The sequence below is a fragment of the Aulostomus chinensis genome, chromosome 16 (assembly GCF_037954235.1).
Source record: "Aulostomus chinensis isolate RoL2024-O1b breed Wild chromosome 16, RoL_Achi_v1.0, whole genome shotgun sequence".
Classification (NCBI taxonomy): Eukaryota; Metazoa; Chordata; class Actinopteri; order Syngnathiformes; family Aulostomidae; genus Aulostomus; species Aulostomus chinensis.
In genome coordinates, this window is record NC_141335.1 from 6612429 (window position 1) to 6636504 (window position 24076).

Here is a 24076-nt window from a genome sequence, read left to right on the forward strand (position 1 = left end):
ACCTGAAAATTCGTGGCTTCTAGACCCAAAAAAGGACAGTTGAATAGTTCTGACCAGGGTGACATTAACCACTGCTTATAGATACATATACATTTATTATTATTATTTTTTTTAACACACCAAAATATTCATAAGATTGACTGGCCAAGAAAATAATCAAAAGCTGCAGTCCTAAAACATATTCAAGTCTTAGTAAGTTATTTTCATTTGAAGGTTAGAGTCCGTGTAAAATACATGCAGTTATTACAGACTTAAGGGGCCAATTGGTTTCAGATCAGCACCTCTTCTGTGAGATGTTTAATGCATACAGCCCCTGGAGTGAAATATAAATTCAGTATGAATGGAAGGCAGGCAGACAAGTGGACACTGTGTTATACCAGGGGGAAAAAAAAATAACATTACTGGGTTTAAAATGTGTTATGACCCACATGAGGAACTAATTTTAAAGAGTCACACCTCCTCGCCGGGCTGTGAAGACCCACAGTCCTGACACACAAAAAAAGAAGAAGTTCTAAACATATCGTTCCGAGCAGATTCAAATCTGTTAGATGAGGTGAAATATACAGTTCAGATGGTGGGGTGGGGGTGGGGGGTTTGGATGTTAATCAAATGGATAATGGAATGACCCCGCCAATAAGCATCACTCAACCATCTGTTGCTTTATTAAACTCCAGAGAACTTCATGAAAAAGATTATCACTCCAACATAACAAAAATAACATAATTCCTTTTTCCATTAGAGGAGAAGCAGGTTCTTTGATCTTTTAATGCATTTGTAGCCAGTTAAAAGGGAAGAATATGATAACGATGCCTGATTACATCTGAGGGTTTGTTGTATTAATTATGATTTGTTTTCCCTTTTTTCCCTCCTCTTTACATGTGCTGATGTGTGCTCGCTGCCAAGGACGAAGTTTAAACAGCATGATTTCACCATTTAATGAGGACCTTGCTTATGATGTGTCTGGTTTTGAGATTCAAAGCATGTAGTGTATGTAAAACAGTTGGCGCGTGGACCTCGACTTTATTCTGAGCTCAAACCGAGAAATGCAAACTAAAAGTAAATGCATGTCGGGTGTTTAATTCTCATTCCCTCTCTCTCTCTCTCTCTCTCTCTCTCTCTCTCTCTCTCTCTTTTCAACTGTATATCTGCCTCAACCACAATGACCTATTTAAACAACAACTAGTCGGCAGACAAGATGACAGGATTGTCAAAATACCGCAGTGAGGTTAGAAGAGTCAAGGCAACCCCATCCTACCTTCATGTAGTAGTTTAGAGCAATGAGTTTAACTGGGCTGTAAACCGTCACTGTTCAATTCAATCTCTCTCTCCCTCCCTCTCTCTCTCTCTCTCTGTCTCCCTCTCCCTCCTACCGCTCGTTTGTTTGCCGATGCTGCCGTGCTACATTCTGATGTGAATGGCTAAATCTTCCTTGGCTTGCTTGAGATTAATGCAAATGTGATTTCCTTCCTCCAATAAAGACAGACCGAGAGAAGTGGATCTGAGAAGAAAAAAACAACAACGCAGTTTTGAGATGAGAGCCCAAGTTCTCTTGTGTTTGGCCTCAAGATCAAACACACACACATACACATACACATACATATACATACATATATACACACACATATATATATATATATATATATATATATATATATATATATATATATATATATATACACAGTATATATATACATACATATATATACACACACACATATACATACATACACATACATATATACATATATATAAAATATACATATATACATATACATATATATATAAAATATACATATGCATATATATACACACACACACACACACACACACACACACACACACACACACACACACACACAACAAAACAAACAAACACACTCTTTCACTTTCAAGAGACCAGAGCGTGCCCTTCACGATATTATACGTGCATGTTTCTACCCTCTGTCCCGTGCACATCGAGCCAGAGCAAAGCATCCGACCTATATTACAAATCTTTCATCTCTGGCAAACACGTTTGCCATACCTGTGAAGTTCTGAGCACTGTTAGAGGACGTTCTCGGCCTTCACAGGAAACCCCTTAGACAGGATATTCTCTCCTTCTGCACAACCTCCTGAGAATGGGCCGTGACAGAAAGCCTCCTCTGATTTCTCTCGCTGTATACAAATGTCTCTTTTTACATTTCTACAAAAGTTTGGATGTGGTTATATAGTTTAAATGCAATGCATTTCAACGATTCTTGGGCACAGCGCCTGCAGTAATTTGGTCCATCCTCTCCCTTAAAGCTCTCATTTTGGGACAAAATTTGCCCTTGACTGAATAGCAGCTACTGATGTGGTCACAACAGGGGGTCAACACAGGTAACATTTAGGTTAGAGAGGTTTTCCTCAGATACCTGCACTATAATTTGAAACATATACTTCATCTCTTTCACGTTTTTTGGGTCTAAATAATATGTTGTTCCTCTTTTTGTGGAAATACTGAGCAGTTAAATGGAAGTACGGTTACTCGTGACCTAAACTGACACAACAAAACAAACATATTTAGAATATTGCCAGTAAGAGAATAAGCTGTTCTACTCACTCTGCTTGAAGCCGAGGAAGGGGATCCTCTCTATGGGTGTGTCTCTTTCTTTCATGTACTTGTAGAGCTCCACTAAGAACGCCTGCTCCTCCTCTCTGCTCTCCTCGGATGTTTCCTCCTCTTTCTTCTCCTCTTTCTCATTCCTCTCCTCCTTTTCCTTTTCCTTCCCTCTCTCCTTCTCTTCAGCGGAGGATTTCTTATTGAGGTTGTTGGCCTTGTGTTTGGCGGCTGAGGTTATTTTTCCGTTGGGTACCACTTTACAGTTGGGTTTGACCTGTAAGGAGAGAGTCAGCGGATGAAAACTCAAGCTTTTCCAGACTGTTATTGAAATGATTTCAGACAGTTTGGATGAGACATATTTGAGTTTAAGCACAAATAAATATTCTTACAGGCTGCAGAGGCAACCTCTCATTGATTATCAATGGAGCCGCTCTTCTTGTCACCGCAGATTAGGCACAGATTAGTTTGACTCTAGCTTCAAGAGAGAATTGCTAATATTGATTTAACTGTCCAAGGTCATAGGAATAACAGCTGTGGAAGGGCTTTTAGGGAGGGTATTTCCTTCACTCTGAATATTACCACTGTCAGATACAGGCTGGATAAAAGAGAGCGCTGAAAAATACAGAAATGCAGCATTAACTAGAAGGGCACACTGAAGAGCGCACAACTCCACCAGGGCCAATAGCTAACATCCACTCCAAATCTAGCACAGAGGTAGATATAATATCCGTTTAAATTTGCCAGTTCTTTTCATTAAGATCCTTATTATATTTCTTGAGAAATTATTACAGATGTTTAAAAAAAAAAAAAAAACAGAGGAAAATCCAGAGCAAATCTGCAACTGAAACCATCAAATATGTCAGGAGATATTGTAAATGCTATCTTATGTAAGTAAATATTAGTGTAGTTTTTCCTTAAAAAATTAATATGTATAAGAAAAACACCTATTTCAGACTAGCAAATGGAGACAGATGGCCTGGATCCCCCATTTAAGTACTTAATGCTGTGCCAAAATTTTATATACATTTTTAACTTTTAAATCTGGCATGATGGAGGAAATTATAAATATTTTAAAGAATAATAAGGAAATGTTATTAAAAATGTATGAATTCTGTAACAGATCTCCATACACGGTTTGATGCTTTAACAAATTAGCCTTTTGTTATTGTCAGCAAAGGTTCTCTTCACAGTTTTTCATTTACTCTTAACAATACTGCCTACTGTTATTTGAAAAAAGTAAAATAAAATAAATTAAAGCCATCTTGCTCTGCTGTGGGATCACGTTATACTTTACATGACATCCCCTTATTTTGGTTAAAGGAGGAGAAAGGAACCACAAACAAAGAAAGTGCTGATCTAGCAAATATAAAAAAAAGTACCATCTGACCTACAGTACAATGTGTATTACATTTACTTCAAACTGTTTCTGTCACGAGAGTGTATTTTTCTCACTATCCAAGAGGCTTTCCTAGTCACGTTTAATTTTTTAACACACAAGCAGTTCTTCTGTGTTTCTGACTCCAATGACTTGAAGCAGTTTAGATATCACATGTTACGTAGTAGCTCTTCTGCAGAACTTAAATAATATACATATACATCATAATGAATATCTACCTTGGGGCTTTTGCTCTCTGGGCTGCAGGGGTCCTGTGCTGCCACTGCTGTTGACCCCTGGTTTGACCCCGATGACCCTTGACCCTGAGCCTGACTCTGGGAGTCCCTCCTCTGAGAGATGGACAGCTTCTTCTTCCGAGGTCGTCCCTTCAGGTTTGGAGCTGAGTGACAGAAGGATACATAATTATAACGGTGACAATGATAACGTCAGTGCAGGTGGGAAAAAAACAAAACAACTCTATGTCTTATTTTTGAACAGTTTTATTCTGACACTGTTTGAATTTTCATCTCCCAGCAATCTTGATGTACTGTGAATTTGGGTGGAAGAACACAAGAGGTATTATACCACCTCCAGACAAAAATAAATTTCCTCTTTGATCATGTCGACTTTGAGCTGAAGAAGACATTTACAACCAGGGAAAGGAATTTCACAGGCCTGCTAGCCTGTAGCTAATTATTTTTAAACTGGATTAGTGCAGTATCGTGTTGAATGGGGGGAGCTGACTGCCAAATTGCTCCAGTGTGCTAGTAAACACCATCCTCAAGTTCCCTCTCAGCGTAAAAGAAGGACTACAGATTTATTTTTAATTCATTTGAGATTTCATGTGAGATGAGGGCATTGTAACAGTCACTTCCGCAAATGACACATACTGGTTAACCCGCGAAAGGGAAAAAGAAAAAAAAAACCCAGCATTCATACAAGGAAGATAAGAACGCATTTGACACGGATATAAACTCAAAGCTTATGCTGCACTTGCACAGTTATCGTCATAAAGATTGACATTATAGAACAGCAGTTCAGTTTACTGATCATCATCTCTATTTGTGGTTTCCCTTTGCTTAGCCTGCTCATATCTTAAAGCTGAACGTTGTTAATTAAAAACACATGAACCTGCCTGATAGGAGCTCTTTGTTTGAAAGGCTGGCAGATATAATTGCTCAGTTCACATTACACACACAATAAAGTATTTAAGCCCTCCAAGTCCTTTGTACACCCACGTTTATGTCAGCCCGCGACTGTAATGTAACTTCTTGGCAGACTGCCTAGCCTCCTCGCAGCAACACAAACAGAGATAAGCTCAAAGGAGAGAGAGAAAGAGAGACAGCGAGAGAGAGAGAGAGAGAGAGAGAGGGAGAGAAAGAGAGAGAGAAACTTCAAATGATCCAAGTTCAGTCACATATTTCTCAGCGTCAACATTCTTTCTTTCCATCTGCAGCGACAATTAAATCACATCCAAGGTTGTTCTCTGCCAAAAGGACTCTGTGATTATTTTTGTCAGATCAAATTCCCATCAAGAAAATGTTACAATAATAGTGGAGCTGAATAAAACTAAGAGGGCGTCATTAAAAAGGGTAAAATGATCACGACTCAGCAACCTATCACTTCATGTTGTTATTTTCATAACCACTGCGCCATAGAGAAATAGCACTGGGGAAATTCCACGGGCATTTGTTGTGCATTTGTCATCTCTGTGGCACTGTAAAAACAAGTTTTCAACACTGTAATTATTACCAGCCAGGTGTGTTTCTTCTTTTATTACACAGCTCACTCATTAATGCTAAGGCATTACATAATTATCTTTATTTATTTATGCTTATTTGAAGTGGTAGGGATATCAGATACCCAACACAATAGCCGGTACCACATGTTATTGTTGGATTCACGCAGCTGGAAACCGTGTGGAATGATCCAACATCCCATTAAGGACTATTAAAACAATACACACAACAGGGTCCATGCAAATTCGCTGGATTTCAGCTGTCAGAATACATAAGTGGCAAACAACCACACTGTTCCTATAAAAATATAGATACTCTGGAGGTTAATAATTTCAACTGATTTCTGTCTGTTACAGTATTGACAGTTGGGTGACGTTATTTAGCTTGCTAGAATGCTAACATGACATTAGCTACACTAAAAATAGTCACATGACAAGGACTAACATAACCTTTCACAGCAGCTATTTTGACACAGTAGGGTAAACAAATTGATCCAACTAATCATAGTTCCATAGTGTTTAGTGTCAAAGACATTCCAATGAGACAGCATAGCTAAAACCAGCGCCCTGGCACACCCACATGGAACAGGACCGTTTGGTGGCGTTCTCAATCGCACCTTTGTTTGTCCTACAATGACGCAGACAAAAGCTACTCTCATAAATTTGTCTTCACCATGCAGCCAATGTTTGTGTTGCTGATAACATGTTAACCTTCAGGCTAGTAACATTACTGACAGAAAGCTAGCATTAGCCACACAAATGGAACAGGGCCAAACTTAATGTTATCAGTGGCACTGTGTTTTCCTGTAATGACAAAGCCGGTAAACAACACCTTAAAAAAAAAAATCATGTTGCCGTTTTTTTTTTTTTTTGTGCTCATGTAAAGTTAGCCTCCTGGCTATTAAAACTTACTAACAGAACGCTAATATTAGCCACACAAATAGTAGCTACGTGACGGAAGACCAACATCTGAAAGTAAACCTTGAAGTATCTATGTGAAATATTTGAGTACGTCCAAAATTAACCAGGAGACACATCAAGGGTCAGAGCGAGTATATTTCTGATCTTTCACTGGGAATTGCTGCCATGCCGTGTGACGTCAAACCAACTTCTCAGAGCTCTCAAACACTTTCCAAGTCAAGATTTTCAGAGTTCTATGGGCGTTTGTTCTCCCGCCTTTAAAGTTTAAACTCCTCCAGTTCATCATTTACAATGTTTGTTTTAAGATTAACTTTTGCAAAGCAAAAATAAATAAATAAATAAATAAATAAAGATGCAGCAAAAATCGTCATCAACCTTCTACCGGTTCAGAGATGTAAGCTCACACCACTGCTCCATGAAGTGCAGTAAAAACACATATGCAGTTACACAAAACACGTGTTATGTGATGAAGTGATACTTGCAGGGTTGACCTGCAGGAGATTTACCCTCCAACATGTGACATCCTTTTAAACTAACGTTGCATAGGTCTGACTGAGGTCACACTCTGTTCTGTTTTTAGCCCAATCACTAACCCCCCTGACACCCTACACACAGTTACATAACCTGCCTGTCTGTTTACATTTTTCATCAGGTCAAATACTGCTGCGTAAGAAATGCTGCAATTACTGGAATAACACAGCGTCACAACAGAGTGCAAATCCATCGATTCCTCGAGTTATTGGGAAAGGACAAACCTGAATGTGGCAAAACAACTCTGCTAAAATGACGTCAAAAGGGGCATTCGTGTATTTTCGTTCCCAGACAGGCACACAAGGTCAAATGCAGACAATCTTTTCTCTGCTGCAGAACTTGTACAGAATTGCTGATCTGCTCTCCTTGTTGCAGCGTTGCATAAGGGAGGAGTCATCAGCTTTGGAATAACACAAAGAAAATCAAACATGGACTGACTCTGCACAGATTGATTTTCTCGAATGGAAACATTTATAGTCTGTGAGAAACAAAGCAAACATCACAAGATAATGATTTTACAGCGCCCTGGGAGATGTGATATTATTACCATGCTGTGGGCATAAGGGTTTTTGTCACAGTGCTAGAAGAGAGAGAGAGGTCATTTAAGAATACGTGATACTTTCTTCAATGTGCCAAAAACGGGCAGCTACAATCACACACAAAGAAACAGATGAAAGGAAACCTGAATATAGAAAAAGAGGACAAAATAAACAAAACAAACCTACAGATAGGGTCCATGAGTAAAATTTGGATCTGAACAGGGAGAGGACTGTCATTGTGTGTCCAGTGACAACAAAATATTTTCTATGTTTTTCAGTCAGTCATAATAAGAAATTTGATTCTATGTACTGATCTGATACAGTTACAGGAGTGTAGCAACTTCCTCAGTTCTCTTTGTTCTTCCTCAGAGTCTTTGTTTATCTGGTCTCTGACTTACAGACGACCAGATACTCAGGACATTCAGTCTCACGAGTAGAAACACGCAAATGTTGCCAACAAACAAACATGCTACCTATGATGCTGAAGAGAAGTGACCAGCATTCTGGATCACAGCCTCTTAGAAGGAGGTGAGGCCATGCACGAGCACACACGGACACACACGGACACGGACACACACACACGTACAGGTACAGGGTATTCCCCAGGGTGTGAATCCATCATGTCTTGTCACAGAGCACAACCCCCGAGCCATGGAAGTTAGGATGACTTTGGTGGCGAGATGCACAGCCTGACAACTTGATCTCTGATTCTGCAGCTGAATGCTCTCAGCCCCAAACAGCTTCCTCAGATTCAATTAAACACAGCCTCGATACCCCCGTTTCATTGCCATTCAGTTGATGTCAATGATAATGAAAAACTCATTAGAGAGAGCTCATGAAGGGTTCTGACGGTTCTATGCATCAACAGAGTGGAGCCACAGGGAACCTCCACAAAATGGACTGATTGATTGAGCGGCTGCTGGGAATGGAGAGACGCATCACGCCGGCTGGAGGATTCGACTGATGGATGCCTCAGCTGATAACACTCACAATCGACTACAAGGCTGTTGTGTTCTCTTAATGATGATCTCTTTTAAAGTACATGGACAAATGATCACTGATAGAGAAAAGCACAGGAGTCAAGAAAAATATTTGATTGTACACTAGTAGATGAGCAGCAAACTCATTCTTTTATTTGGCAGCTCACAATGACACTCAGAATTGAAAAATTACACATATGTGAAGAGGCTGTCAATTTCGGTTGGCTGGCCAGTCTAACAGTTTGGTAAACATCTCCTACACAATATTCAGACATTCAACGTTCCCTGACAACGTATCTTAATGACTACGATGAATCTGCATGCCCTTTAAAGTCCACAAACTGACGTTCTTGGGCAGTTCTGCTGTTGATTTGTTCCCGTTTTTAGCGACCAGTAGTGATCTAGCTTCGTAGCTTCAAGCTAAATACATGTTTCTGGCACTTTCTGAATTCTGAAGTCGCAAAGAAGTGATGCAGGAGGAAAAACATCTTTATGAACTCAAGAGTAGTTGTGAGCAGTTAAAAGATAAAAAAAAACAAAACAGCACGCTTCTAAGGTGAAGTATCACTTTAAGCGATCTGGGTGGCATGATTACATTAGCACTTAGCTCAATTGCAGGCTCAGAGAGCTGCAGGCACAGCGGTGCCAGGAGCACCGTTTTGCAATCTTACGGAATAATATTTTCTTTAAATGTTGTGTTATAAATGTTCCTGATTCATTTTATGGGCATTCATAAAAGTCGAGCTGAGGTAAATCAAGTATAAAACTTGTTGAGAAATAGCGTGGTGTAAAAATGACTAATGACCAGCAACCCACATCTCTGTGGTAACACTAAGCTACACAACCTGCTGAGCTCAATAAATAAAATGTACTCAATTATGTGAAAATAAACACTATAGAAACAAGTTTCCATCCCACAGACAAACTGTGAATGACTGACTGAGGAAGAATCTACGCATCTGCACTCTCCCACTCATGTCTGGCAGTTAGTTTAACTTCCTCTTACCAGAATGAGGTCCAAGTTCAAACAAAAAGGTGAAGGAGGAGGATGAGCAAGACTGGAATGAGCAGCGCTAGGTGAATAACATGTTTGGACATTTCTTGTCCCCTCACTAGGTTGCAAATTGACTGAAGGTCTGACACCCACACAGCAATTATCAGTGCAGTTCATTGCCAAAGGTAACATTCATGTTGCAATACTCTGCCCAGTCTGTACAGTACAGTATGCCCTGTTTGTTGTGCTGTATTTGGAATTCGCCTCTCGTCTGTCTTACTGGAATTATTGCTCAAGCAAGAGTGGACAAAAAGGCAAACGATAAAACACCTCTGACACATAATAAAAGGACAAAATGTCCTTTTAATCCATGCAAACTAGATGATTAAATCAATTCAGCAGCATTGACAAGTACAGTTACAATCGAGCTCCTTAACAATCGATGTGAGTTCTCCAGGAGATCCTCTCAGTCAATTCAGAGTCACCCTTTAATGAGCTAAATGGTGCAGGGCCAGATTTAGTGTTTGTTAAACATCCAGGTCACATGGACAACAGCGTCGGAATAGATATCTGCACAGGTGAGGAACTCTCCCCTGGGATGGATTTGTAAATGAAACACTACCTGGTGATACGCCCACGCAAAGACAAAAGGTCACTCAGGTCTGCCATATAGGGTTACAGAGCACAGCGGAAATTTACAGCAAGTCATAAAACATACGGAAGCATGACAGATAGTATTTAAATCTGATATGCACTGGTAAGATGCATTTAAATGTGAAAAATAGATCATCATAATGAAGCAATAACGCTGTTGAAACAGGGATTTATTAGACTGGAAATAGACATTTTTGTAGCTGAGAATAAAATATAATAGAACATGATTTATGAGATTAAGAAAATGATTCATAAATAACCATGAAAGATGAGTCAAAGTAAATAAAATCAAACAAATAATGCATTAAACAAGACAAATCAGGATACTAAACACCCTCTGATACAACTCGTGAGACTTGAAAGCGGCGGAGCACTAAATGTGTGATCAGTGGAGTGATATTACACTTTGGTGGAACATTTTAACTCTACTGGAGGCACAGGGATGTGACAAGGGAGGCTCCAAAGCAGCAAGGCAACTGTACCAGAGAGAATATAAAGAAGGCAGCGATGACTGATTCCTCAGCCGGCAGTGACAGGAGATGCCGTGCCTTCTCTATACATCAATGATCTCAGGGGTCGGAGGGATTTCAAGTGTTTCTGCATGTTTCTGACCGCAGTTTCGGGGGGGGGGGGGGGGGGGGGGGCCATCGTTGCTCTTCTGTCAGGGGGCATATCTGATTCCATGTTTATCGACTATGATCTCATTCTAAATAAGACAATAAAGCAGTTAAGGTGGTTGAGTGAGTTGCCAGAAAATATTTCATTCACATTTCTGTTTAAACACGTGTCACAAATCTGCTCGTATTCAAGTTAAGATCATCCGAAGGATTGTTCTAATCAGGATTATTATGTAAGAGTAGTCAAAATAGAGGGATTCAGCTAAGCAAATGTTCTCGCATACACATAGTTCTTATTAACTTAAGGACTTTTTAGCCCTCAATTTAGTCTGACAGACAGGAAACAAAGCCTGATGTCTATTTTTAACTCCCTGCTCCAGTCTTTGCAAGCCTGGGTGATTGCCAGTTACAATAGATGTCAGGAACAAGGACTTACACATAGCCATTAGCCTTTGCTGCCTTTTGCTAAGACTAAATTGAGGGCTAAAAAAGTCTGTAATGACAAATTTGAGAAAAGGACATTTAATGAATAAGGAATGACGTTGGAAGAATTATGGTTTTATTTTCATACGGTGATGGTTAATAATACATTTGGTCTCAACATTTTGGGAACATAACTGACAAAACAAAGAGGTTTATTCTCATACTCCTAATGACATTTACATAAATTTGACAAATCATTTTTTAAAACTAATTAGCATATCCTTGCGCAAAAAAACAAAACAAAACCCTAATCCTGGCTGTGTTTACCTGAGTTGTACTCAGCATGACCTGATATACTGCATGTTGAGGTGCTTACTGAGTCACTGTGTGGAGGTGTGAGTGAAACGTAACCCTTAATTTGAGTAATCCAGGTAGAAAAATGTCTACAAGCTTTGCAAGCATAATCTTTCGGTTTCAGCTCTCAGGCCACATAAAGACCCTTATAATCCTCGTGTGGTTTTGTACTAACACTGCATACATTGCAGCCACATTTGTAGTTCTTTTAAACGGAGAGCACCAATTCCAGCTTCATTGCCAGTTGCTGTAGATTTATAAAAGTCTTCCTTTTCTTCCACAGACTTCTCTATCTCAAGTCTAAGAAAAACAAAACCCTGCTTTAAAAGTAGTGAGTATTAAGTGTTCACCACTCTTCATCATTTTCTTGCTGACCGCTGCATTTTACATACTAATAATTTTTGACGTGCTCATAAGTCTCATTTTGTCTCAACTGACAGGAGAGTTATTCCCCTGGGTTTTTTTTTTTGGTGTTTTTTTTTTGCGCTCCAGGCACGTTTCTGCGGGGGATCATTGGAGACACACTGACAGCACAAAATAATTTAATGAACAGTAATACTTTCACCATCTCTATCAGTGCAATCATCAAAAATTACACAATGTACCCACAGGGTGAGACATGTTGTGTGGGTGGACAGAGTACTCTGTTTTTATTCATCATCAAATCCTCTGTAGGTTGATAGATGATACAATAATTTCTCATAATCATAGAGTGCGCTATTGATAAACTGCAAAAACACTTCACAGCAGAAAGTACGAGCCAATGCTTTCATAGTAGATTTATGAATAATAGTTTCATCATCTTGTTACCTTGTGTTTGCATGCAACTGCAATATAAGACGATATTTTCATACCTCTGTTTCTGAGAGGTGTTCTGAATTTAATGAGGAATGTATTTGGCTCCATCTTTACAATAGTTGTTTTACAAACACATCCGAGTCTTGCCAGGACTTCAACAAACCCATCTTCCGATATAACAGAAGAAGAAGAGACGTAGGGAAGGGAGAGGAGCGAGACAGCTGGGGAGAAAACAAGAGCAGCGAGAGTGACTATTTAAATTTTTCAGAGTCAGTGAGCAGTTGTGTTTGGAGAGAGCACCTGTATCAGGAACTCTTGTCCTGACTAGCAGCACGCTGAAAATCACTGTAGCACCGGGTTATTACAGCATGCGCCTGAGTAAAAAGCAGGGATTAGTCTGGCTTGTTACTAAGAGCTCCAGCAACAATCCCCCGAGGTGCAGCCGACTCATCTACAGGCCCTCAACGTCGTCTTGTAAACAAGTCTTCCTCTCTAACCACACAACACCTTGATTTACTCCGCTTCGACGTCTCTTTCAAAGATGTAGCTTCCCCAAACCAAACTGGTATTTGTTGTTTGTTTATAGAATGTCAGAGTGTAATTTGTGGAATTTGTCTGTAATTTCTGTCTCAGAATAGTTCAGGTGAGTGAACTTTGCTTTACAGACTGAATTAACTGATGGGAACACACAGCAAGACGCTGAAACTGCCGTATTATCACCTCATAAAGGCGCTATAGTGACACGTCGGCAAACAGCAAACTCTCCACTTACACATCCAGTAGACATTAAGCAACATTAAGATTACTTTTAGAGTTCTGGACACAAAAGGTCTAACTCTCCTTGTAACTCTTAGAGGAAATATCTGCCTCTTTAGTGGCTAAATGTTCCACTAGTTCATCAGCTAGAAGCCAACTTTAGATGTTTGTCCTGAAACAACTTTAATAAAAGTGGTGAGGGTACATAAAAATGGGGGAGATGATGGGGTAACGCACAAAACTCTACGGAGGCACTTTACAACCTTGGCTCATTTTGTTATTGCAAATACAACATATGATAAGACGTTTTTTTTTGTGTCTTTTCCCCCTTATTTTGATAATGATTGCAGGAAGAGAAATCTGATTGAAATCCAAGCCAAAGAACTCACATTCACAAGAAGTGAAGCTAATCAATTGCTCCATTGCAACATCGGCATGAACATTCTCCCCCATTTTGGATGGAAACTTACAAAACAAGAGGAAAACTATGTGATGGCCTATCAAGGAACTAAAACCACACAACTTTCAACTTCGCACTTTCATCTCGATCATCTTGTCCGTCGTTCTGTAGATGTTTTTCGTTGCCGTTTCTATTAATGTATATTCGATCCAAATGTGGCGGCGGGTCGTGTGAAAATCTATTTCAAAACTGTTACATTTCTTTTGTTGTTTATTTTTTTCATTCGGATGTGATTAAAGTTACAATTTGTAGGTTGTCTGTAAAAACCAGTGCTTCATATTTTACACTCCAAATCTGTAGGGGCAAAAAAACTGGGCTGTCCACCTCAGTTTTAATATGCAGGGACATGCTAACTTATTTAGCAGGAGCTAAAGAGCTCAGATTTCTTCTCACAGAGACTCAAAAGTGGTATTATTGAAGAAGACAGCCTGTTAGATTGTTCAGGTAAAATCACTCTCGTACAAATTGCACATTTAAGGAACATACACACAGACATGAGCCCATAAACAGGGCTTGGTAAATCTTTTAGATCGGTATCTTGACTGATACTTTGCCTTTGATACGTTACACATTATGTTACAAATCTCCTGGGCTCCTTGGCATTTTCACACAGTTTCACAGCATGAAAATAGAAACCAATTTACCAAAATGAGGTTTAACTTCATTTTTCTGCTTCAACTCTTTAGTTTTATGTTTCAGTACTTTGGAATTTTTCCACTCAAAGCAGTTTTACAGCATACCAAATAAATCATCATTTGGCGATTTTCTCCTCAAGTATTTGAAATTTGGTATGGCCTGCCAAGGCATCTTTCAGTACTCAATAATATCGAAGCAATCCAGCCACAAAATAATATTAGATTGTTGTAGCTTTAAACATACAAGCGTAATCAAAAGTTTGCATTGGAACAAATTTAAATGCTGGAGAAATTTTCCATAAGAAAACTGTTGACAATGTGCTGGAACTCAAACTGACCTCAATTGTATTCTAAACCTCAGAGGCAAATCGTTCAAAACTGGAACAAATCAAAGTATGTGAGTGAGGAGGTATCACTAGGGCTAAATGAGGGGTTAGCAAATTAGTCAGAGCTACCCTTAAATCAGCCTCACTCTCTCTAATTGACATGTTCAGTATATATTTATAAGCCTTTTGACACTGAAAAGACAGGAAACCATGTGAGATGTTCTGGTCTGGAGAGACTCTTGCCAGATCTCCCTTCTTTGTTGCAACAGCTCTGACATCCCGTTCCACTATATTTCCCAAACCTATCATTTCCTATAAAAATACAGCATTATATCGTCGACAGTCTGTTTTTATTTTCCTCAAAGACAATTTCCCTTCGCTGGCTGACTGACAGCTGTGTGTGCATGCATCATTATCTCCTTTACAGAGCCTGTCTGTTGCCATAGCCTGTGGCAGACCTCAATCAAACAGTATTAGAAATGACTTCAGCTTCCATGAAGCGCTGCACTTTTGGCTGCCGCAGGTGTGTCGCGCATTATACGGACCAATAGGATGGCTGAGCTAGATGTCCTGCCCATGAGGAACTACAGACCATCAGGTATTTGGGGCAACTACCTTCATTTGATGTAGCTTGCAGAAGATAAGGTGTGATGAGTGAGAGCGTAGCTGATAATATCCTGTTCCTGGAAGAGGAGGTTATTGAGGCCAATAAACATTTAAAAAAAAAAAAATCTAGCTGAGCAACATGAATGCAAATAGTCTCTGGAGCCACATTCTAAGCAGCAGATCAAGCGTGCATGTATTTATAATTAAGAAGAACAGGCGTTATCACCTCTGCTTTTCATTTAAACTGCCTCAATGATGTAGTGCTTACAAGTTAAATTTACTTAAAAAGTATCTTTCATTTCATTTTTGGCTGAGGTTTAAAATGCTGATCAGGTCCGAAGACTTCAGCATACAGTCAGGTAATAAGATCAACAATCGAGGGTCTATGCAAATGCCTCGCCAGATAGCACGCAGTAGAAAAGTTATGTTTATAGATGGATGTCCTCCTCTATGGCCTCTGTGAATATAACAAGATTGCTTCCAATTGCATCTAAATATGAGCTTTATGCATGCAAACACACAGTATAATAAAATACTGTGCACATGTGGAATGAGTCTCGCTTGAAAATTTTAAACTACAACCCACCACACTGGCTATTATCTGGTGTTTATATTATAATATGCTACTATAGTGTAAAAAAATAAAAATGTGCAGCTTCTTTGTGTTAATCCTGACAATCTGTCAAATATAAATCCAGCAGCACTGTGAGAAAAAACATCAATTCAAAGTGAAATCAACCCTGGAACCCCTCCTTCTTTTTCCTCTTTCTCCCACTCCCCTGCTTCTCCTATCTATTTCTCTTTCTGTAATAACTATGTGAGCGGCAGCAAATGTAATTACAAAGGGGTGGGGTAGCTGGGAGGGGGGGGGGATGATTGCTATGCATGCACAACAAAAACGCAACATTAAAAAGCTATTATCCGAAAAGGGAACATTTTGGTAGATATATAGCGGAGGGCAGCTCTCGCAATATGTTTGTGGAGACGGGGACAACAAGTCAGGTAGTAATTATCAATCATCATCAGGAGAACCTGTCAAAAATGCTAGGCTGGGCACGCTCTGACTGGCGTTGCCATGGAGACAAGCCCACATCCCGACAAGTGTGTGTTTACCAGGACATTAAAAATACTCGCCCATATTTTTATCTCACACTTATAACATTGTGAAATCACTCTTTTTTGCTTCCATGAGTGTGTCTCTCTGTGTGTATGCGTGCGTGCGTGCATGCGTGCGTGTGCGTGAAAGGATTTTCTGCCAAGCCATACTAGGGAAAGAGATTTTTTAGGAATTGAACTGAGGATAATTTCGGTTGAGGTTACGGTTTTTGGTTTTACACCAATTTCCTTGCCTTCAGCATCAGGCATGTTATGGGGTTAGAATTCACAGATGGATAAAGTGAACATTCCCTTCAACTATAGTGTGATATTAAGGTAAATGTGTGTGCACATCCATAATATAACCATATAGCCAGTAATGAGCTCATTTCTTTCAGCATATTGTTGCTCTGCACAGACTCTCCATTCAGACTGTCAGAGTAGATATTCCTCAGCCACAGACAGAGGACATTCCCCCAAACCATCATGACTTTGTCAGTTTCAATTTTACATATTCCTATTCTCTCTTTTTGCATGATCTACTTCCCTTTTACATACAACAGATGCCTTCAAATCAAATTTCCCTCTTGCCGTACAGGATATGCATTTCCAGAACAGTTAAGTGTTACTTTTCATACAGGAGGAATGTTTCTGGAACCTGTTTGGAACGACAACTGCTGCATTCAGATGACAATTTCCATGTGACCTCAATCCATTACCCTTCCAGGAATCAGGATTATTTTCACTTAAAAACAAGCTCTGAAAATTAAATACACAAGCAAGTAAACATGAAAGCAAATTAAGGGAAACTGGTGTAAGTTCTGTTTGAATTTTCCAGCTTTATTATTGCAGTCATTTGGAAAAAAAAAAAAAAAAAAAAAGAGGAAAAAAGGGTAGTGTTCTTAATTCATTATTTGTGCGCCGTTGTGCATGCTCCCCCCGGGGAGAAGCAACATTACTCTTTCATCAGATCAAATGAAGCGAAACTGTGCCATTCCAGGAAGAGCCAATTAAACTGTTCAAAGAAGTTTATTATTGCGACGGATTATAAAATCATTCTCATCTGATTCATTGGGGTGTGTGTTTCGACAGGGGTGTGAATGTGTGTACTTTACCACTGCGCAACTCATAAAGGCTGTCGACTCAAGCTTTCCATTTTGCAGGGTAAATAGGAAATTATAGTAGTATTACATGTTTTACAAGAGAAACATAATTTATGGCTAAGAGAAGCTGTAATATAGTGAGAAAATAATTCTCTCTAATGTGTGTTTTCTTCTGTTCCTACTTTTTTTCTCCTCATTTCTTTCTTTCCATCTGTCCGTGTCTTGTGATTGCCTCATGATGGTAGTGTCGCCTGTTAAGTACTTATTAACATACATCACATTTGAGACATGGCTGGGTTTAATCTTAACCCAGATCCACTGAGTGACACACACACTAAGGAATGCAATGACCTCTGACTCGAGACAACTTAATAATATCACCCAGTATTTAGGTACACACACGCACGCACACACGCACGCACACACAAGCACAATGTGATTATACAACCGGTAAAACTCTCTGTTGCTGGCTGAAATCCAACAAGGCACAATATCTTTCTGTGTTCTCTTCATCTGTAATAACTCAACACGGCACTGCTCCGCTGTCAAAAATAAAACAAATACACAACAACACAATACAGGCTGTAAATATCTGACAAGTGAATATGTCACTTAAGCTTTCGCCCTGCCCCAGTGTTGGCAAGCAACTCTTAATGGATATTATTACGAGAGGAGAAATAACAAAAATAAACCCCTGCTGCTCTGCAAAGAAACGTTATGAGCACGCGGAGGGACTGGCCCAAATGCACACCCTGTTGTTCCAAGAGTGGCAAATGTAAAACATAGTCAAAGTTACATAATGTGGAGGATTTGCTAAAACGGGATAACCTTCAAACGCTTCCACATCATTGATACTGACAGACTGCAGTAACTACTCAGTAGGACTGAAGCTTTAAAAAAATAAATAAATAAATACAGTATTTCAATTTTTGAGAGAGAGAGAGAGAGAGAGAGAGAGATTTGCGAGGGAGAGAGAGAGAGAGAGAGAGAGATAGATTGAGAGGGGGAATAAGGGGGGAGATAGAGGGGGAGAGATGAAAGGGAGCGGTGGATAAGCTTCAAGGCTTATCCTATTCATTACTGCAGGAAAAAAAAAAACCCTCAGCATCGACCTATAAATAAATGAATGCCAGGATAAACACGAAGCCCATACATCAATAAAACATATGTATTCTAATAGATCACGCTCTAGTTACACTTGATGGGATTGAGTCGGCCAATGAGCCCAATCACAGGGACTTTATCATTCTGAAAAGCTGCACAGCAGTAAGCCATGGTGATTATAAATAATAATCATTCCCACAACAAAATAGGCCAGTGGATACTTTTATCTTTCGGTCCATTCTTCTTCTTCTTCTTCTTCTTCTTCTTCTTCTTTTTTTTGCCTCTTTGTATGCTCATATATTGTATTTTTTAAGGGATATCAGAAGAAGTTGATTCATTATTCATTACTTATTATAAAAATAATTTTAAAACACAAAAAGCTGTCTCCTGTTCTTTGTTATTTTCAGTTTTCAAAAGCATGAAAGTAGCTGCATATTTAAAGAAGTAACAGCTTTGTGTGCCTCCAGCTGCTGCCAGCAGTGATTCTCTATGTATGTTCACATTTCTAGGAAGTGACTGCGTCTTTTTTTTAATTCTTATTATTTTGGAGGAGGTGGCGAAGAGCAACTGGAAATATAAATCATCGTCATCCTGTACAATATAATCCTCAGTTTGCTTCTGTCATGTAACAGCGCTGTAACAATGACTTCTGACGTAACAGAAGTTACACAAGCTCTTTTTCAGAAATAACAACCTGCAACAAGCCTCGACCTGCCGATACAAGAAACATGTTTGGCACTAAACATAGCAACCTGGCTAAAAGGCTGATTTTTGAGCTGTTTGTACACCATCCGCCGGCAGATAGACTTGAAGACTTTGTAAACAGTATCTACAGTTGCACTGATGATGAGTCAGACGTGTTAACTTCAGGTTGCAACAAGCTGTTCACTCATTTTTATTGGGGACATTCAGGAGTTGCATCACAACTCGTATGTGTGGACCTGAGTGAAACTTTCATCACGCCGTTCCTTAAAGGTACAAACTTATCATCTCGTAAATGTAATCCAGCGTCATTTAAACTCTGCTAACAACAGTGGCTCTTCTGCACGTGTATTAATAGAATAATCATCGAGGAAATTACGAACAAGGTCAAGCCATCAAAGTCATTTGAAGTGTAAAGTAATTAATCGCTTGCTCTGCAGTTTATTAAAGTTTTAAATTAGATTTGCTTTGAAAATTCAACCTATGTCACCTTTTGTTTCAGTATTTATCTCAAATAACAGCCATGCCAGAGCGGTTACTTGGTTCCCTTTGTAGGTTACGCTTTCTGAGGGAGCAACGATACACAGTGTTGAGAGTTATTCCCGCAGTTGAAATATTTAAGTGTGCTATAAAAGTCACTGCGCAGATATTAGAGGCTTAATTGATGAGCAATAAGAACTGCTAATGAAATCACTAACAGAGAACCAACAAACCTGATCTTCATTTAATAGAAAACACTAAAATTTAAAGAGGTGGTTGATTTCCAAACTGTTCAAAATCTATAATCTGTTTCAGATCAGGGAACAAAATCTCTCACAAGTATGTGAGTTGAATAAACAACCGGTGAGGGCAAGCGTCACAGTATAACAAAAAAGGGAGCGAATCCACGGAATAACTGCAGAGGAGAAATGAAAACATGTTGAGCTTGAAGTATGTTTAAACAAGGCTTTAAATATAGAATAACAAATGGTTGACTTGAATAATACAGGATTAGCAGGGATTCTTTTTTTGTTACTCTTGTTTTGTTTATTGCTGTTGTTTCTATGCCAACTATCTTTTTTTTCCATTTTGATGTGAATGTTTTCATTTTTGATTGACTGATTACTGATATGGTAAAACAAGGATGTTATCTTTCTCTCTCTCTCTCTCTCTCTCTCTCTCTCTCTACATATATAAATATATGTATACATCCATCTGTCTATCTGTCACATGTAACTGTCATAAATATGTTTGAACTGAACCACTAAAATAAAATATTGCAGGACAATTATACAAATACTTAAAATTCCAACCGTCAAAGATTAAACCTTTTTTTTCGCAGCTTCTTTTAATTGAAAACAGTCGAGGACGAACCTCTAGAGGCTAACATGTCGGACTGTCTGTAAACGCACCACGGTGGACAGATTTCACTGCTCACAGCTGCAAAAACAAGTGATGTTGATGATGTGTGACATAGGAAAAAAAAGTGTCTGACTCTAGATATGCATCGCCTAGTGAATGTAACGAGGGCTTGAGTCTAAACCGTTTCTCATTCTGCGTACGGTGTAATCGAAAACGTGTGAAAAAAATAATCCGTGGTATGAATTGATATAAAAACATATCTGGCTCTCTCAGTATAATTACTCTCAATCCACTGAGAAACCTTTGCACGTCATTAACAGGTCCAAACCTCAGAAATGCTTTTCATTCGTAGCTTGTTTACATCTCTGTGCTGTTTTGCTAAAAATATATATAAGCAGCAATATCAGTGGAGCTGAGACCATAATAGGGAAAATCAAGGAGACGGTAGCCTGCTTACGTCCAGCTGATGTCCACAAAGGAAAGTGCTTTTACTTCAAATACATTGCAGTACTTTCTGAGGATAGCACTAAATAAAACACTTTAATAAAGTACGGGATGCCACAGAGCAAAAATATGTATCATCAGTTCCTGTAAGAAGCTTATTTTACAGATATGTAAGGACATGATAATGTACTATATAAGAGGCTTTTTTTCCCACGGTTCATTTTTAGATCCTGTCCTGATTATGAAATGTGACTACATGTGCTCTTTTCTCCTCTAAATTCCTCCTCTATGGCCTCTGTATACCATGACATATGGACAATGAAAAATTCATGGGCCGGTGGTTAACACAAATCTGCAGCGGAGATGGGAAAACATGAGCTTAGCAAGCAATTTGCCTATTACATTAACAGACGGGGCTGTCATGGGACGATATTGGCGTATGCATATTTCATCTAATCTGATTTAATGTTTAAAGAGCGAGCGAGAAAGTGGTTCAATTTGTGGAAACAATGACATCATACTGTACGTTCATCTGGTGACCCAACCCAATCAAGCCATGCAGCAGTGGCAAACTGCCTGTTTTTGTTTCATTTATTATCTCAAAGTGCAGGTTTGGAAGATTCAGATGTGTTTTTTCCTGCCTTTTTTAAATTTTTTTTTTTTTTATAGATTTTGTTTAAATTTTCCGTGTCGGGTTCAAAGAGAAGACGAGTAATGAAACAGGAAGCAAGTCTGTCAAGCGCAGATGCGGCTCACTTAGACATGCAGAAATACCCTCATACACACACACACACACACTAATAAACACACACCGCATTACAGAAATAACATTCTGTTTATCATCAGTTCATCTCGACAGAATTAATACAGTTAAGTATTAAATTGTTTTTCTTATACTCCTCCCACCCTGGAGGTTTACAAAACATTCCAGCGAAAATCTTCTTTTAATAAAAATCCAACCAGAGAGATATTTAAAACAAAACACACTGAGTTGGGTAGAAATATATAGTTTCTGTGCCAAGGAGAGAGACCTTGGGAATATAGGACAACTGAGAAGAAGCAAGGGGGGGGGGGGGGTGTATGCGTGTGCGTGTGTGTGTGTGTGTGTGTGTGGGGGGCAGCTCAACTTCTCTACTGCTTTGCCTCAAACATGATTGCCTCGCTAACTTTCAAAATACTGTTGATTTAAGCAATGTGCACACAAGCAGTGTTAGGTTTCTGACGGGGTGGGGGAGAAAGGGAGGGGAAAGGAAGGTCAGCAGTTAGGGAGCATAACTGCAGAATTAGAGAAAATAGGAAAAATGTTGGTCATAATATTTTCCTTAACAGACGCCCAGATGAGAAGCTGTCAAGGCGCTGCGGAGTATTTCTTAAGATCTATCATATGCAGCATCTCTAGGTCGGGCTTACAAATGTTTATGCTTTTGCTTTGTAGTGCCCACAGTACTGCTGCCAAATGAATGTGAGTAATGCTCAATCACGACAGCTAATAGCAAAAAAACCTTGAAGCTTTTTTTTTTTTTCATCTGCCTTTCAGTGCTGCGAAAGCCTGGCCCACTCAAACTATTTCTGGCATTTTCTCATAGCGAAGGAACCTCAGTAATGCCAATATTATTATAGCAGAGAGCGATATATAAGACCATCTTAGGTTTATAGAAAAGCCTGCCTCCCATTCAGTGCGTCACTGTTGTACACAATAACTGAAGAACCAGCTCAGTGTTCAAATTTCCTTTTCCGCGATTGTGCCGTGGTAATATTACATTCCCCCCCCCCGGCAAGAATTAAAATGGGGACACAAAGTAGCATGGGTATAATCAATCCACACTGGCAGAGAATGCATGATAATTATAAACAAAAACTGTGTCATTCCCCATGAGGAAAGCAACTGCAGGGGTGACAAGCGATGCTCAACATGAATATGGATCACAGGACTAAGAGATCTGGTAACTGACGCAACTGCACTTTTGCACAAGCTGGTTCAAAGGCAAAAAAGGGGGGTGGTGGTGGTGGTGGTGGTGGTGGTGGTGGTGGTGGGGTGCGCGGTGACGTGGAGGAGAAAACATGAATATAGATCAAGTTAGATAAAACACAGTCTGGTCATTGTTTTAACAGGAACACGCTTACATCATCTAGCAAAATGAGTGCAAATACTGAGGATATCAAAGTCATAAGAACTACAGATCATCTCCAAAACATACAAATAAATCAGACGGAGAACATTTATGCTTTCATAATACATCTGTACATGATTATCTAGCACTGTGGAAAACTATGAATAGAACAGTTTTCACCACTGATGGCTACATTTCACACAATACTGTACCAACAGGCTTGCTGAAAAAAATGCAATAGCACTTTTTTTTTTTTTTTTTTTTTTTTGGCCTGGGCCCTCTCTACCCCCTGAGGTAGCCTTACACACTTTCATGAATTAGCCCAGACAAGACGGATGGCTATTAGAGCTGCCACCGCCGATCTGGCTGAATCTAAAAGGTCAGAATTAGCATCAAGGGAAGCAGAGAAGAAAGTCTCAAAATTATTCCCTTGATCAATTTTTTAATATTTCACAGCTGCATAGTATTACTTTCGATGTGTCCACAGTGATGGTATTTATCCTAATAAAGTTGGATTTTATATTGCAGTTTGATTTTGTTCTGTTTTTTTTCCACGTGGAGCCTGTAAATGGCAGGACAAATTTACTCAGCAGCTGTGTATGTTTCTAAGTGCATATGTGCAAACATTCATGTGTATGTTTGTGCCTATAAGTAAGACGCCCTTGAGGCTCTGGCTCACTTGGCGGAGAGATGGAAATTACTGAGCCCTGCTGTTTTAAAACAAATCAGGAACAAGTCTCCTAGCAGCAATTCCAGCAGAAATAAAAGTCTGATAGTAAACCTTCATGTGAATAACATTAGAAACCTGGTTGCTTTAGTAAAGAAAAAGTAGAACTCCCTACGGCTCCGAGAATAAACCTTTAGCTTAAATGTGGCTCACAGAGGAAT

The 24076-nt window shown here is 39.3% G+C and overlaps 1 protein-coding gene across 1 annotated transcript in view; it reads right to left on the reverse strand.

The window, feature by feature from the left end:
* The window catches only part of arid5b (AT-rich interaction domain 5B), an 85873-nt gene that overhangs the window by 19955 nt on the left and 41842 nt on the right, over positions 1-24076 (reverse strand). The window contains exons 5-6 of the mRNA XM_086181320.1: positions 4196-4356; positions 2582-2855 (exon numbers count right to left, since the gene is read on the reverse strand). Coding sequence (XP_086037446.1) covers positions 2582-2855; positions 4196-4356 — 435 coding nt within the window. The remainder of the gene's footprint in view (positions 1-2581; positions 2856-4195; positions 4357-24076) is intronic.